The 17,982-nt window shown below is 39.4% G+C and overlaps 2 protein-coding genes across 2 annotated transcripts; both read left to right on the top strand.

Moving 5' to 3' along the window:
• Positions 1-1,308: 1,308 nt before the first annotated feature.
• LOC139450712 (toll-like receptor 4) lies at positions 1,309-3,777 on the top strand. Its single transcript, XM_071232513.1, has one exon. It carries the CDS (start codon positions 1,309-1,311, stop codon positions 3,775-3,777), a length of 2,469 nt encoding a protein of 822 aa, XP_071088614.1.
• A 7,223-nt stretch (positions 3,778-11,000) lies between these two features.
• LOC139450252 (toll-like receptor 2) lies at positions 11,001-14,335 on the top strand. The gene is made up of 2 exons (XM_071231931.1): positions 11,001-11,080; positions 11,859-14,335. The coding sequence occupies exon 2, from the start codon at positions 11,864-11,866 to the stop codon at positions 14,333-14,335; it is 2,472 nt and encodes an 823-aa protein (XP_071088032.1). The 5' UTR covers positions 11,001-11,080; positions 11,859-11,863.
• Positions 14,336-17,982: the final 3,647 nt, after the last annotated feature.

Below are 17,982 nucleotides of genomic sequence, written 5' to 3'. Positions count from 1 at the left end.
CTGAATTGTCTGCCGAGACTCGATTATTTCCAGAACGCCGTCATATAGCTGAAATATTGCTGAGAATAACAACCAACCAACCAAACAAAACATTACCTTTTACATTCATAGTACCTAGATGGAATACGCTGTCGTTCTCCGACGGTTACGTTAGCGACTAGAAAAGAAATGATGTTTGTTTGGAACATTCTTTGGTGATGATGAAAAGGCTTCAAAATCATGCCACAGCTCTTCTGAAAGCAATCGGAAGGCCCAATTCAACTATAATTGTTTGACAAGCAAGACTTTTCTTTTATTAAGGGATGCATGGGTGTTCGTCGTGAAGAGTTGCGTCCCTTATCATATCATGGGCTCGATGTAGTGTCTTCCGTACTCGTGGGTTTCCCCAAAGTGGTAAACGTCAACTACATGCATCATTTCGGACTTTCCGTTCTCAGTGAGCTAACACACCCTTATATCACTGGGATATTGTTCAAAGCCGTGTTACACCTCAGTCACTCACTGAAGGATATAGGACAACAATTGGATAATTACATGTCTTTGAGCACAGGTTTACCCCTTTGTTAGCTTTGTTAGCTTATAACCCTTATGGGGAAACAGTGTGTTGAAGGAATACAAACTGTAGTTATAAATCAGTTCAATAGAAGGAAGAAATCAGTGACAAGCGGCGTCATTCAAACATTGAGGAGGAAATAACCCCTAGCGACTGAAGAGAAGGTCTACAAGTTCACTGAAATGTATACCTGTATCTTCAAGGGTTTTCAGACACAAAGGCTTTGTTCACACCTTGATTCGTATTAAATTGAATCAAAGGATGTCATATTGTTGGTTGATCCTGGTTGAGCCAATCCAATTGAAAGTCACACTGTTTATTATAAGGAAAACAAGCGAGAGTTTATATAAGGCAGTTTAAGAAGTATTATGATTTAGTAACACGTGACACTATAAAGGGAAAGGAAATGAGTAAGGGGAACAGAATGTTGACACAAATCATACGGCAAAGGTGGCAGTTTACGTTTGGTAAGTACGATGTTTTTTCAAAGTTGACAAATCACAACACCCTTATATGTTTGACGTGGCACTTGCAGGTGTTGGAAACAATGGTTTTTACATTAAATTTTATACAATCAAAATAGAAAGAAACAGCTTTGTTTTCATTTATCTGGTATTATTTGTGAAACTTTTATTTACAAATGTCAAACAGCGAGGTGCCTTCCTACGTTTTTTGAATTATTCCAGAATCAGAATTCATGGATTTATACAAATATTCTGTGTCGCAATGTCAACTGTTATTGTGTTTCAGAGACAATGCACGTCGAAATATTTATATTTCTCCTTCTGATGACGGATGCAACATGCACCTCTGTCAGTGGCTGTCACACCAGTTATAGTGCAGCCTACCAGGGTAACGTCACCGACTGTCAAAGACAGAATCTCACTCAAGTGCCTTCAGATCTTCCAAAGGACATTGTAGGTTTGGATTTACTAAATAATCTTCTCACCCGTATACCCAACAACAGTTTCAGAAGTTTTCGTAACCTGAGATTCCTTTATTTGAGCGTCAATCCGTTAAAGAAATTGCAGAGAGATGCCTTCAAAGGTCTTGGTAAACTGGAAGTCTTGGAAATGAATTGTGACACGCTTTCATTGGACAAGACAACATACCCAGATGGACTGTTCCAGTATTTGGTTAGTCTGAGGCAATTGGTTCTGTTAGGAAGTATAAATAACGAAGGACAATTTCCTACTGATATTGTCCAAGGTCTAAAACGTCTAGAAGAGCTTCGTATTAACTCCTGGCCTAAAGACGGAAAATGGCCTCAACTAGAACAGTTGAAAGACACCCTCACACTTCTGAATATCCAAACCATTGGTACACCTGTTCTTGGAAACACATCCTTTCAAGCTTTGCGGGATATCCCACTTAAAATATTTAATCTTAATGGTGTTCTAACAAAACTAGAACCAGGAGTATTTTGCCCTTTTCAGAACCTAACCAAGCTGGTGCTTTCTCAATCGTATGGAAGCACGACCAAGTTCGTCTCCATAACAAGAGCCCTTCAGTGTTTGGCTGGAAGAAATATGGAGGAAATAATACTGACTCGAGTTGTTACCACAGGAGAAAGTTGTGTGACTCTAACAGAGGAGATGTTCAGTTATCTTGCAGATATATGTGTGAAAAAGCTAGACTTGTCTAACAATAAGATTATTTCGATTCAAGCAAATGCCATAACCAGTTCCACCTTATTCAGATGTCTCGAATATCTGGACTTGTCCAAAAACATAATTGAGATGATGATGCCTACATTAAGAGACGTGTACATCATGGAAAATCTGAAATATCTCGATGTGTCTCAGAATAAACAATTGAGCTTTTCTATCAGCCACAAATATAATACCACAAAACGAGGAGGGGTGTATTTTCCCATACCTCCTAATCTAAGTTATCTAAACCTCAGCAGATCTGCCAATGCTAATCATGTGCGTATTAGTTTAACACTGACACAAAGTGATCATCTATCTGTGTTAGATTTTTCTAGAAATGATCTTTTAGACATTCCGTCATATTTGGAATGTTGTAAAAACCTGAAACTCTTGGACATATCCCATATGAAGATCAGCCAGAATGTATTCAACAACACCAACATGGTGACGAATCTCGAAACATTGCTTGTTCACGATGTGACGTCAGATGAAGACATGTTTGTGTCCCCATCTGAACCTTTTTTCCATGTCATGCCAAAATTAACAAGACTCGATTTGTCAGGCAATAATCTACAGCTTATCAACAAAAATACATTGAGAAACTTTAACAAATTGGAAGTCATTTCTATTGCACGAAACCGACTGGATAACGTACCAGAAGAAATCCTGATGATGGCTAGGCTAAAACATTTGGATATGACATCGAATTCCCTGTCAGTCATCAGTAAACAGCAACAGACAATGCTCGATGACTTTGTTGTGAATAACGGTTCGTTCCACCTCTACCTAACAGGCAATATCTTCAGCTGCAGCTGTGGAACTCTTCACTTCATACAATGGTTACTGGAGACTGATGTCACTTTAGATCACCATGGCAACTACAGCTGTATCCTCGGTGATGGAACGTTGTCTGATACAGCTACCTTTTACGCAAGTGGGACATTTCAGTGGAGAACATGTGTTGGTCAGTTCTGGTTGGCGGCTGCCATAGTTGGAAACTTGATCGCAATGTTGTCTTTATTTGTAGCTTTTCTTTTCAAGAAATATTTCCCCAAAATAGAACACCATGTATTACATACGCTTGGTTATAATCGAAGACGGCGCCCACAAAGGGTGGATTTTGATTATGATGCCTACATATGCTATGAAAGTGCTGAGTATCATTGGCCATGTCATTGTCTCTTCAAGGAGCTCCCCAAAGTCTCCCCTGGTATAAGACTGTACCTGCCCGACTTACATGACCCTGTAGGGTGTTCCAAGGCTGAAGTGACCATTGATGCTTTGTCGAGAAGCTGGAAGATTGTTATCGTGCTTACAGAGAACTTCCTGAGAGACGAGTGGATACACTTTACTGTCCTGTCTATTGTGAGGCTGATGTCTGTGAACAATGCAATCACGGACCGGGTCCTGCTTCTGTACAGGGATATGTCCTTGGAAGCGAGAGCTAGAGTTCCTCATCTTCTCCTCAACGTGGTTTCAGAGGAACACATTCTGGACGTGGAGGAACACCCCCAGTTCTGGACACATCTGTGCCAGCGTATCCTCAACGCTGATCCCACAGCCTTATTCTGAAGTGTGACCTTTCTCTGATGGTAATCACAAATACCTGACATATATCAACTATAAAAAATGTCCCATTTATTGTCTTTCATATGACATTGGAGTTGCAACATACGTATCCCATTTGGAAATGAACTGGCGATGGAACACTTAAAATGTTTCACAGACAACATCAATCAACATCTTTCAGTTTTCTTGATTTATCTGCATAATTTAATCCCGTCGTTACAGGGTCTTTACGTGGAGAATTCACTGTGATCGTCAAGAAAATTCATGTTAATTGTTTGACAGTACCTACGAAATGCAAACACACAAATTCTGCTTGGATATTGTGTCAGTGCCGGCTTCAAACATTAGGATAACGTCACTGTCATAATAAGATTGGTTAACCGCGACGAACATACAATATATTAAGATGGCACGTGGTCCTGTGGAGAGCGTACAGGTCACAAACCAGGTGAAAGTAAGCACCGTTAGTAGGGAGAAGTTGAATTGGTGACCGCGTCCCGCTGCTTGACTCCTGGGGGACATGATGTATCGTTAGAAGAGTGGATGGGGGATTCAAAATTCATCTTGGGCTGCACACTTTTGAGTCAGACACATTTTGACGGCTTTTACACTGACACGACACGGTACTTGCATGATTTACATGTTACAAGTCTTATGTAGTTAATTTCATCACGCTGTTATATTGCAGTGTATTTTTGTTTAACAGTAGTTTTACCTTGTTTCTGTAGAGATTCGGTAGCCGCTAATTGCAATGTATTTCGGCAGTGATTAGTCCTCAGGAATGTAGTACTATTTAATCTAAGCAGTCGTCAGGAAGCTACTAGATTTAGATACTAGTGTTGTGTGTAAACTTCCGGTTTACCGTGACCTGGTATGAAATATTCTGTGGTGTTTAGGAAGCGAATTTGACTGTACATAAGGGGACAGTAGCGTGTTTACGCATCTCTCACACTTTTGGATCTCACACATTTCGTCTCGCGTGCATTTCATCTCGTCTCGCACCAGCTTTCATGTCAGGATTGCTCTTCATCCCAGATTCCCTGCCTAGCCCACCTTGGAAACTTGTCCACCGTGGCCGCTGGGTGAATATGTATTAGTATCACTGACTTTTTCCATCACCACTGTAATTTTCTATCATGCTAGTTATTGACATTGAACATTGGACATCCACTCTTTTGTTTTCTGCCATTGTAATTGCTGTGCTGACATTTGTATTGATATGTAAACGAAGTTAATTTTATAATTCATTGGTTGATTGTATACCACTTGTTGTTTGTTTGTTGGTTGTCTTTTAGCTTCAGTTTTCTGGATTAACATGTCGTTTCAATCTGGGAATCGACACGTAACAATGCCCATCGACCTTCCATGACCAACAGACCTTTATACCTTATATTTAGGCTGCACACTTTTGAGTCAGACACACTTTCATGGAGTGTTCTTATGATTGGTATCCAAATGTCCTGTTCGAGTGATCTGCTCGTTCAATCACCTTCATTCATTAACACTTTCGCACTTTTCGCATTGACGGTACAATTTAGGTCGCAAAGTACTTCGAAATACGATTCGATACTAACATTATGTACATTAAATCAACAAAAGATATCAAGTGGTTTGATTCATCACGCTCTGTGCCAGGCAGACCTCATTATACCTGTTGACATAACTGTATATGTACATAGCACACGCATATAGTTCGATTGTGTAGTGTGTCTGCAGTTGATATGACTAATACAGAATACATAGCGGAATTGAAGTGTTTGACGTGTGTGTTCGGTGTAATAAAGTGTAAATCATGAAGAAGTCTCTGATTTTTTTATAAATGAAAACAAAATACCGACCTGACCTTTCAGATATGAACTCATCAATTGAAATGAAGTGAACACACTGACCATTTCACCACCTGTCTCTTACACCTTGTGGTTAATATAGCACAAAGAGTTATTACTTCTGTTCACGCATCAGTGCGTCAGTGAGAATGCAAATTTCTTCTCTTCCACATAGGTCTACAACCAACGCTGTATGGCAGACATCAATCAGTTGACAATATCATCCTTCCGGGTACCCATACGCCGATGTGTGAACAGAATTTTTTGTAAACCGTGAAGCTGTGTTTTCTGTCGACCGGAACCTGGAATCAAGCTTCCGAGCGTCCTAACCCCTCCAGCTGAAATCCCCCTTATCCTGCTCACCTTCCTCCCATGTGCCCTATTAAGTGGTCCATCTTCTGCAAGAAGAACGTCGATGATGTTTCACGAGAGGTTGAACCTCGTTGGCGTCGTAATGCTGTCCTGTCACGGGTTCTACATATCAGACCGATGGCATTGGATAACCAACCACTGATTTCTCTAATTTTAACTTCAAACAATACCGATCCGAATTTCAATGTGACTGCGCTACTTTTGAGACAATAACTCTGAAGAAGAATATAGGCATGACGTCACAAACATCATATTATGGGGACCAACGATCCTGTAACTATAATCAAACTGACTACAGATTTGTTATGGACCACAAAACGTATTCAGTTGATTGGTCAGGCATAAGAAGGTCAGATCTCACCTGACAGTTGATTTGCTGTGATACTTGGCCCCAGATACATATTAAAGGAATAAAGTTCATTATGAGTAAATATTGTCATTGAACCCAATGAAGATCCGGGTTAAAATCTTCAGCAACACATGCTTGTCCTAAGAGCATACGAACAGAATCGGGTGGTCAAGCTCGCTGACGTGATGCATGTCATCGTATTCCAAAAGCGTAGATCGATGCTCATAATGTCAATCAATGGATTGTGTGTTCCAGACTCGATTATTTACAGACAGCCGTCATTGACAGTCAATATTTTTTCGTGGTTTTGATGGGGGCGAAGGCCTGGTACAATGTGTTGCAATTCACCACACATAATCTTTGTTTTATGACATATGAATATCTTGTATATTTAATATGTTGACCCAGTATGTAGTGTAGACAACCTCATGCATACATAGACAACCTTCCACATTTGCCATCTACCACTGCAATTTGAGTACTAGGTTTAACAGTCAAACCCTTTTATACTTGTGAATAAGCGTACCTATTTTCAATAACATCAAAACTGTCTAAGTCCCAAATGTCCAGGTATATACAACAATTTCCAAAGTTGACTCTCCAAAATAGATTACCATTTCTCTTTCTATATGAGTTAGCACCACTTTCAAGGACTACTACATTGGTTTCTTTCTGTATGGGCAGTAGGTTTCGCTTCTTCACTATAACGGTCTCATGCATGTATTTATCTTTGTAAACAAGGTATTGTGCTCGAGACCATATCCTATGCCACCCGAAAGGAGAGGCAAAACAATATAACAGCTTCGAGGTGTTATTAATTACTATCTATGCAATTACTATGAATTCGATATACTAATTCATTCATGAAAAATGGAAATAGAAAAGGACATAGTATACATCACTGGCGGACACCGATGTTGCCTATAAACATTTCTGATATACTTCGAAAACCTAGCCTCTCATTATTTCACACAAACAAAATCATTTATTTTCCAAAATGTCTTTGATAAGGTAATCACATATTGATTCTTTTCACAGAGTCAACTACATTATTTCCCTTTACTGATAAATATCTCTGTATTTTAGTAGGGTTAGGATTATACCGTCGCCATTTGTAAAATACCCTTTCAAAACCCAGCTTGTGACACACATATTTTCGAAGGTATCTGCCTGGACAACAAACCTCTTCTTGACGATGTCTGTAAATAATTTACTAAACATGGTAAGGAGAGTTATTCCACTATAACTATTTACAACATTTGCGGCGACCTGTTTGTAAATTGGAAACAAGAAAACCAGTCATCAAATTCCCAAGAAAATAGGATCTTTCAAAAGAGAATATTGAAAATAAGTTCACAATATAGCATGGCTGCTTAACATTTACAAAGTAAACTCCGCTATGACATTATCAGAGCCAGAAGCATTGTCATCTGTAGGTTGTAATGTGCTAATATTATTTTTTTGTTGTGTTCCTAGTAATTTCTGCATTCTGATTAGCTAGATTTGGTCACGTGTTATTGCATTCATTTCATGAATGTGAAATATTAAGCCATACCCACCGAGGCGTACTACTTTATTACTACGGAATGTCGGGAAATCCTAATATTACAATTCCCATTCTCAGGGAACTAATGTTTGAATCTTACGGTAGTTGACTATGGCATTTGAAACATCTGCCTTCTCCTAGACATATTTGTTCTGGTTCATTCGCAGTCTGTCAGTTTCCTTTAATGTGAAATCGTCTGATGAAAATCCACATAAACTGTTACCAAGACCCTTTAGATATTCAAGAATAAATCCTCTACAACGGCTGGATCAGTCCAAATATCTTGCATTCAAATCTCCTCCAATCACTACACAAATTAAAATGACCACGCCAGAGAATATCCAGTCTCAATATTACCCACCTAAATAGATTCCATTTGGCATCAAGGCAAAAGAAAGGTGAACATTACATGAATGAATCACTGAAAATCAGTGATGTCACTAGATATTCACAAAAGGGCAAAGCGTGTCCATGCCAGAATATTCTCCATCCTCCACATAGTTTCAACTGATTTGTCTACTTTCTTCCTTGCTTAGCTTTTGGCTTCAGATTTTTAGATTTCACGAAGAGATCAATTCACTGTCTTTTCCATACAACTTCATTTTTCTTTTTGTCGCTTTTGTTATTATTAATATCAGGAGGCGAAGGTTCGACTAACGTATAATGTGGTTATAATCACTGACCAGATCTTGTAGTTCATCCAGGTAGAGATAATGAGAGTACGAATCACACGTCCAGCACAGGAAGCCTTGGTCTAATTAAGGGAGACAGGGGATACCCTTTCGCTTTAAATATCCCTTCATTTTCGTCTTGACCCGTGAAGATCCGGGGAGAACAGGTCTTCAGCAACCCATGCTTGCTGTAAAAGGCGACTATGCTTGTCGTAAGACGCGACTACTGGGATCGGGTGGTCAGACTTGCTGACTTAGTCGATGCATGTCATCGATCCCAATTGCGTGGATCGATGCTCATGATATTAATCACTGGATTATCTGGTCTTGGGTAAAGTTGTTGTTCCAAATATCTTCTCCGGTGTCTTTATTGTAGTGTCGGGTACGTACATTCATGACCACCATCACATACACCGTCATTGTTACACATCAGCTAAGTCCATGTCATATCGACATTCAACAAACGATAATAAATATAGAATACTAAACGAGCTCCCGTGCAATACCAATTTTATGAAACGAGTGAATAGTTGTGGTATCTGACGAGCGAAAGCGAGTCAGATACCACAACTATTCACGAGTTTCATAAAATTGGTTTTACACGAGAGCGAGTTTAGTATTTTATTTATTACTTGTCATTTATAATGTTTTTAGAATTATACTGTTGAATGTAAATAGGCTGACACCTACACGATCCATGGCATAATCCAATTGAGTTAACAGAATAATACTTCAAACACGTCAAAAGTTGAAACGTATGAATTTAATATCATACAATGGTCCACCTTTAGAATTCAGGCGTTCGTCCCACAAAATTATCGTAGTGCTAAGGCTATCACAACTCACATAATTTAACTTAGACTAACGACTGTCGTTGCGCTACAGCACGATCGCCTTGTGGAACGGGGCCTTGCACCTAAAAGTTTACAATCACGTCACAATACCCGATGACGTAATTTGTTGAATTTCGTTGCAAGATCCATCGGCGAAACAATGCCATGTGGCGTCAGCCTAGCAACAAGGTTGCTTGGGTCATCGAGTGTGCATAAGCTCCTCTCAGTGATCTATCATCTCCACACACAATGTCGTTGAATAAGCCAAGGGGTGTTGAGAGCTTTCAATATTTCTTCGTGAAACGTGTTCCGAGAGTACATAAGCACGCGTTTTGGTATTACACAATGTGTAATAAAGCTGTATGTTTATTAAACGGGTGATCTCTTCACGGGCAAGTAATAAATCTACTTACTACAGGTACAGATCGTATTTCCTTCCCACACAGTGCAGCAGCTCCAGTCATCCCTTTCAAACATTTCATTGTAAATTAGCCAAGCCAGTTGACGAGACTCGTGTCTATCCTGTCTATCCTGTCTCCATGCATGACCTCAGGCATTGTGTTGTTATTTTCAGCGTGATATTCTTCAGCCGACATCATTAGCCAATCGGACAAACAAGTCAGCATTCCCGGAACCATGATCACCTAGTGATGCCTATTATCATGATAATTATCCGTCTGAAATACTGGACAAGTTTGGTAAGGAGACAAATGATATATTTACTAAACATTAGGTTAGTGTTTGCTCATCTAAACGATATTTATATGAAAAATCATTTGAACATGTTTTGGTAATGATGATATAGATCTTAAGTAAAAGGTCACGATTTTTACCAAAACTCATTATTCATTAATAGGTAGACAAAGAGAGCTAAATAGCCAGTTACCTGTACGCTGTATCAGTGAGTGTATATGCATGTGTCTGTGTCAAATATATGTGCCCTAATTGCGTAGTACATCAGTGTGATGAACATCGGCTCGTAACGTAATATACGTAACATGTTATAACGAAACATAATGGATCGTACGAAATATTTGAGTGAGTGAGTGAGGTTTTACGCCACTTTTAGCAATATTCCAGCAATATCACGGCGGGGGACACCAGAAATGGGCTTCACACATTGTACCCATGTCGGGAATCGAACCCGGGTCTTCGGCGTGACGAGCTAACGCTTTAACCACTAGGCTACCCGACCGCCCCACGAAATATTTGAAGTGAGAGACAGCCACTTGTAGGTACAGAGAGACACAGAGTCAGGAAGACAGATACACTGAGTGACGGAGATACACAGAAATACTGGACATGCTCTAATAACTCTTGTCAATTTAGAATGACTGGTGATCCTAGGTTTGAAATGGTGTATTTTCTCAAGTATATTGAAGGTCACGCTAGTATATTTTGGTGTATTGCGGGGAAAACACATGAGTTGACCAGCATGCCTTGAGAAGATCTATTCTTACAACTCTTAAGAGTTTTTTATGGGCAACATTCATGAGCACCCTTGAAGTTGTTATGTGACCTGGTTTCAAGTGCGAACAATGGGCGCTCAATTGACATAGCAAAAGAGAAATGTTTCTCGCTTGACAGCATTTGTAGAATGTCTTCTCTAGAGTTTATGTTTTGAATTCCCTTGAATTATATAAAGACACACCGGATTTTAACAGGTCATACAAACCAGTGGTGTATTGATGGTGAAGCGGTTCCAGAAGGTAGGCAATTTTATAACGTTTGACTTTATTAAACAAAAAGGATAGCGAAACATATAGAATTAAAAGAATGTGGATATCAAATAAAAACTAAGTCTGTCTAGCACGAAGTAAATTTTAGATATATTCGTTGATATTGGAAATACGTTAAAATCAGTAGGCGAATCCTAACAACGTGTAATGTTTGTGTGTTTTTTTTTAAAATTTTTAAACAATTTTGTAATAATGGTATTTCTTGTCAGAATTTTAAATCATTAAATGTTAGAAAACAATCACTGACAAAATTTGTTTTCGTTTATCTGCAAGTTTTTCACAAGCTCAGTTCAATGTTATTTGTTTTGATTGGTATTTTATGTGATCATGTAACTTCTTAACATGCAACGCGCAACATGTAACATGCAGTCGTCTGAGGCACCGCAATTGAGTTGAATCCCTTTGTGACACCCCAAAACAATCACAGGGTTGTCTGGTCCCGACTCGATTATTCACAGACCGACATCATATAGCTGGACTATAGCTGGACTATTGCTGAGTGTGGTGCTAAGCAACAAACAAACAAAAACACCTACAAAAACAATGATCATGGGTTTCAACCCCACATCAAGCTGACACGCCATTATATAGCTTTAAGACTGTTCAAAGCGGCCTTAAACCCAACTCGCTCACTCCCTTAACATGCAAGTTTTAACGTGATCTAAAGTCAAATTAATTCATTAATTCATAATAAATGTGTCTACACAGTTAACTTTCTTCTTCTTGATGTGCTGTCATTGTGTTTCAGAAATAATGCACGTGGAAATGTTAATGTTTCTCCTGCTGATGACGGATGCAACATGCATCTCTGTCAGTGGCTGTCACACCAGTTTTAGTGCAGCCTACCAGGGTCACGTCACCGACTGTCAAAGACAGCATCTCACTCAAGTGCCATCAGATCTTCCAAAGGACATTGTAGGTTTGGATTTACAAGATAATCTTCTCACCCGAATATCCAACAACAGTTTTAGCACTTTCAGTAACCTCAGATTCCTTTATCTGAGTGCCAATCCGTTACATACATTGCAGAGAGATGCCTTCAAAGGTCTTGGTAAACTGGAAGTCTTGGAAATGTCTTGTGACACGCTTTCATTGGGCACGACAACATACCCAGATGGACTGTTCCAGTATTTGGTTAGTCTGAGGCAATTGGTTCTGTTAGGAAGTATAAATAACGAAGGACAATTTCCTATTGATATCGTCCAAGGTCTAAAACGTCTAGAAGAGCTTCGTATTAACTCCTGGCCTAAAGACGGAAAATGGCCTCAACTAGAACAGTTGAAAGACACCCTCACACTTCTGAATATCAATACCATAGGTATACCTGTTCTTGGAAACACAACCTTTCAAGCTTTGCGTGATATTCCACTTAAAATATTAAATTTCAACGGTGTTGTTAGAAATATAGAAGCAGGAGCATTTTGTCCTTTTAAGAACCTAACCAATTTGCTAATTGGCCTCTCGCATGGAAGCACGACCAAGTTCGTCTCCATAACAAGAGCTCTTCAGTGTTTGGCTGGAAGACATATGGAGGAAATAATACTGACTCGAGTTGTTACCACAGGAGAAACCAGTGTGACTCTAACAGAGGAGATGTTCGGTTATCTTGCAGATATATGTGTGAAAAAGCTAGACGTGTCTCATAATAAGATTACACGAGTTGATGATAATGCCATAACCAATTCGACTTTTGTAAGATGTATCGAATATCTAGACTTGTCTCGAAACTTGTTGAATGGGAAATTGCTCCCTGCTGCAAAAAATATGTACATGATGGAAAATCTGAAATATCTGGATTTGTCTCGGGGTACAAATTTGATCTTTTCTCTCAGTAACAAATATAATACCACAAAACGAGGAGGGGTGTATTTTCCCATACCTCCTAATCTAAGTTATCTAAACCTCAGCAGATCTGCCAGTGCTAACCATGTGCGTATTAGTTTAACACTGACACAAAGCGATCATCTATCTGTGTTAGATTTCTCTAGAAATTATCTTTTAGACATTCCGTCATATTTAGAATGTTGTAAAAACCTGAAACTCTTGGACATATCCCATATGAAGATCAGTCAGAATGTATTCAACAACACCAACATGGTGACGAATCTCGAAACATTGCTTGTTCACGATGTGACGTCAGATGAAGACATGTTTGTGTCCCCATCTGAACCTTTTTTCCATGTCATGCCAAAATTAACAAGACTCGATTTGTCAGGCAATAATCTACAGCTTATCAACAAAAATACATTGAGAAACTTTAACAAATTGGAAAACCTTTCTCTTGCACGAAATCGACTGGATAACGTACCAGAAGAAATCCTGATGATGGCTAGGCTCAAACATTTGGATATGACATCGAATTCCCTGTCAGTCATCAGTAAACAGCAACAGACAATGCTCGATGACTTTGTTGTGAATAACGGTTCGTTCCACCTCTACCTAACAGGCAACATCTTCAGCTGCAGCTGTGGAACTCTGCACTTCATACAATGGTTACTGGAAACCGATGTCACTTTAGATCACCATGGTAACTACAGCTGCATCCTTGGTGATGGAACGTTGTCTGATACAGCTACCTTTTATGCAAGTGGGACATTTCAGTGGAGAACATGTGTTGGTCAGTTCTGGTTGGCGGCTGCCATAGTTGGAAACTTGATTGCACTGTTGTCTTTACTTGTAGCTTTTCTTTTCAAGAAATATTTCCCCAAAATAGAACACCGCGTATTACATATGCTTGGTTATAATCCAAGACGCCGCCCACAAAGGGAGGATTTTGATTATGATGCCTACATATGCTATGAAAGTGCTGAGTATCATTGGCCATGTCATTGTCTCTTCAAGGAGCTCCCCAAAGTCTCCCCTGGTATAAGACTGTACCTGCCCGACTTACATGACCCTGTAGGGTGTTCTCGGGCTGAAGTGACCATTGATGCTTTGTCGAGAAGCTGGAAGATTGTTATCGTGCTTACAGAGAACTTCCTGAGAGACGAGTGGATACACTTTACTGTTCTGTCTACTGTCAGACTGATGTCTGTGAACAACGCTATCACGGACCGGGTCCTGCTTCTGTACAGGGATATGTCCTTGGAAGCGAGAGCTCGAGTTCCTCATCTTCTCCTCAACGTGGTTTCAGAGGAACACATTCTGGACGTGGAGGAACACCCCCAGTTCTGGACACATCTGTGTCAGCGTATCCTCAACGCTGATCCCGCAGCCTTATTCTAAAGCTTAACATTTGATGTTTAATATAATATATTTAATATCTTTACGAGAATGTCAAAAGTGAGATTAGTTCTGTTCATGAGGAAATTGACTGAAAGTTCGAAGCATATGAAAGAAAGGTACAAGATTTCCAAAAAATATACCAAAGGGTTATAAAAGGAAAACAAATGTATAATGCTGTTGATAATTCTGTAGTCATAAAGAACCTGAATGTTCACACGCACGAGGATAAGGATTCGCGAGTGACAAAGAACAAGGTGTTGGCGCTTCTGCCTGACGATCTGGAACTACACAAACAATGTTAAAATGAAAGGAAGAGGCCTAGAGGAAATATACCCACGTTTAGTCAGAGCAACTATGGATTCTTTGGAAGCAAAAGCTGAAGTTATGAAGGCTAAATCTACGCTGAAAGACTCTCGTAAACATAGGGTTATTATACTGAACATTGCACAACCCCTGAGGAGTGAATGAAGCCCTACATCAAGATGTGAGGTTGCAGTACGCGTGATTGACTACATAACATACTATTTTAACGTTTCCATGGGTACTAAGCAAGGTTGCGAATTGTCACCAACTCTATTTTCTCTATATATAAATGATGTTGCCAAGTTGATAACAACTCTCAAATGGGGTGTACCATTGGATAACGAATGTTACCCATTTTGTTATATGCTGATGATAATGCGTTGTTAGCTCAAAATAAAAAATATCTGCAACATATGTTAGATATTGTAAGTACTTGGTGTTTAAAATGGTGTATTAGTATTAATGACAAAATCCAAATTGTCTGTTTTCGGGAAAAAAATTTTTTAGATCTTGTTATAAGTTTTATTGTTACAATACTCACATTTCTTATGACAGCGCTTATCGTCATTTAGGATTGTGTTTAAAAGAATATTTAGACATGCACAAGACTATGAAAGAGCTTTGTTAGTCCGCTAGTAGAGAGTTAACTGCTCTGTACTCTCAGAATATTTATGCTGTTGGAATGTCACATTATGTTTTTACGAAGTTGTATAAATCGCTGGTAGAACCAGTTTTGTTTTATGGTGCCAGTATATGGGTCTTTCATAGTTTTAAAGAAGTTGAGGTTGTGCAAAAAAAGGCTGCCTGAAGGTATCTTGGTTTAAGTAAACATGCACCTGTTCTTGCAAGTAGAGGGGATATGGGCTGGTGCTCAGTTACTGTTACTCAGAAAACAGAATGTTTCAGACTTATATCTATGCACCAAGAGCTTCTGCCTGATATTATTCACCGATTGTTTGGATGTTTTACCACCTCTTACTGGAAATCAGATTGGGTGTTAAATGCTGTGTTGGGTATATTAAAAACGTTTTATTTCAGGATGACGTAGTTAATTTTCACACTTCGTTTTGGAATGTTAAGTGTAATGTAAATGGAAATAAGTTAAGTACTTGCAGAAAATTTAAGTTTACACCTGCTGTTGATTTCTATGTTAAAAATATTATGTATAGAGACCACCGCCGTCTTTTAGCCAAGTTTAGATGTTGAATTTTACCTTTGTTTGTTGAGGGGGGCACGGGTGGCCCAGTCGTCTAAGGCGCCGCGATTCGCTGTGCAGATTTGCGTCCCTTGGGCACGCCAGAAACCTATGATTGTGGGTTCGAATTCCGGTTCGACCCGATTATGTTTCTAGGTTTGTCAGCACCATACCCGTGCTCGTGGGTTTCACCGAAGTGGTAAACGTCTGAGACCTGCATCACTTCGGGCTTTCCTCCCACATTAAGCTGACACACCGTGATATAACTGGAATACTGTTAAAAGCGGCGTTAAACCCAACTCACTCACTCACTCACTTTGTTTGTTGAGACAGGTAGATGTTCCAAACCTTCTATACATCTATCGAAAAGGTTATGTAAATATTGCGATTGTGATTTGGTGGAAGATAAATGTCACTTTTTACTACAAAGCAGTTTTATGATGATTTCCGGTATGATTTATATTGCGCAGCTGAAAAAAAAACCTGAAGTTTAATGTGATATGCGAAGAAGAGAAATTTATTCATTTAATGAATTCAAACGTTTTACCAAAGTTGCTTGCCGCAACGCCTTTGAAAATGTTTAAGAGACGACAGTTGTCACCATGATTATTTAATTTGCTCTCTCGTTCTTTATTGTCCTGTGAGTCTTCTGAATTCGTAGCTACATTTCCCACCTCTCACATTATATGTATGTATATATTTTGTTTATGTTGTATATAGTGTCTTTGTCTGTCTGGACGCACTCCATACACCTTTTGTGCTATGCGTCAACTATGCATTGTACATGTTGTACATGTGACACTTTAATAAACGTTTTACAATCAACATCGTTCAGTTTTCTTAACCTTTCTGTACAATTTAATCCTGACCTTACCGTTTTTGTTAACAAAGAGATCACTGTGGTCGCAAAGGAAATTCATATAAAATGTATGACACTGTACCTATAAAGTGCAAAACAAGCAAATTCTGCTTGGATATTGTGTCAGTGACGGCTTCAAACAATAGAGCAACGTCGAGGTCGAAATTAGAATGGATAACCGCGACGAACATACAACATATTAAGGTGGCACGTGGTACTGTGGACAGCGTACAGGTCACAAACCAAATGAAGTTAAGCAACGTTGGTGGCGGAGAGTAGTTGGATGGGTGATTGCGTTCGGCAGCTTGACTCCTGAAGTACATTGTGTAGGCTTAGGCAAGTGTGTCTTGGTTCACATGCCTTTTTCATCCAGCAGTGAATGGGTCTCCGGTAGAATGGGATGGTAATGTTAACCTTAATATAACTTTTAACCTTCAAGCTCCTCAGTCAACTTAGGTTGTATACTCATCAGGGAGATGAGAATGCACTGATTCATCTCTAGTGTTCTGAGTGTTCTTATGGTATCCAAAATGGGATGATAAGGAGATTTCATGTAGATCATAGTTAAGGAAGAGAATATATGGATGTCAAGTTCTTAATATAAACGTCACTCACAACGTATGCTACAGAAAGTGCTGGTTTATCCTCAGTTAGAGCTACTGAAAGTAAACAAAATGCGTCTTAATAGTACAATCGAACCAGCTTTTGGCAGAGGTTTCTTTTGAATGCGGACATGATCTGTTGCTTACATCTATATTAAGTTTGTTTGTGATGGTAAAATAGCTCTCGCAACAAGTAGCATCAGCAGAGAAGGTTGCTGTACTTATTATCTCCACGACAAATAGATAGCTTGCGTAGTGATGTTGAAAGTGTTACAAGGACGCTACTCTTGCGCACTCGTAACCGGACATGGTACAGATTTGAACCATTTTTCAGCCACCGCCTGTTGGTTAAAAGCGATAAGCTTGCGTCGCACACAAACAGTGGAACCAATTTAGAAACGCTTCCCCCTTTTTCGATCTCCTGGTATTCTTCCTGTAAATTAAAATGATTGGTGAGTGTAAGCTCTAATTGGTGTATTCACTCATATATTGAGTACACAAGGGAAATTCTATCCTGCCAATACTTTAGGAGGTTGTATGCGCTACAGTCCTCGATCACCGCGAACTGATGCTGTAACTCCTCTGTTGCCAAAGTCATCCAACAAAGACCTGGTTTCGGCGGCCAATAAGCGCTCAGCTTACATAGCACAGACGGCAACCGTATATCGCCTGACATCATTTGTATAGA

Source organism: Haliotis cracherodii, unplaced genomic scaffold, assembly GCF_022045235.1.
Source record: "Haliotis cracherodii isolate W230 unplaced genomic scaffold, xgHalCrac1.p SCAF_8, whole genome shotgun sequence".
Taxonomy (NCBI): Eukaryota; Metazoa; Mollusca; class Gastropoda; order Lepetellida; family Haliotidae; genus Haliotis; species Haliotis cracherodii.
This window is presented reverse-complemented; position numbering and strand designations above follow the sequence as displayed.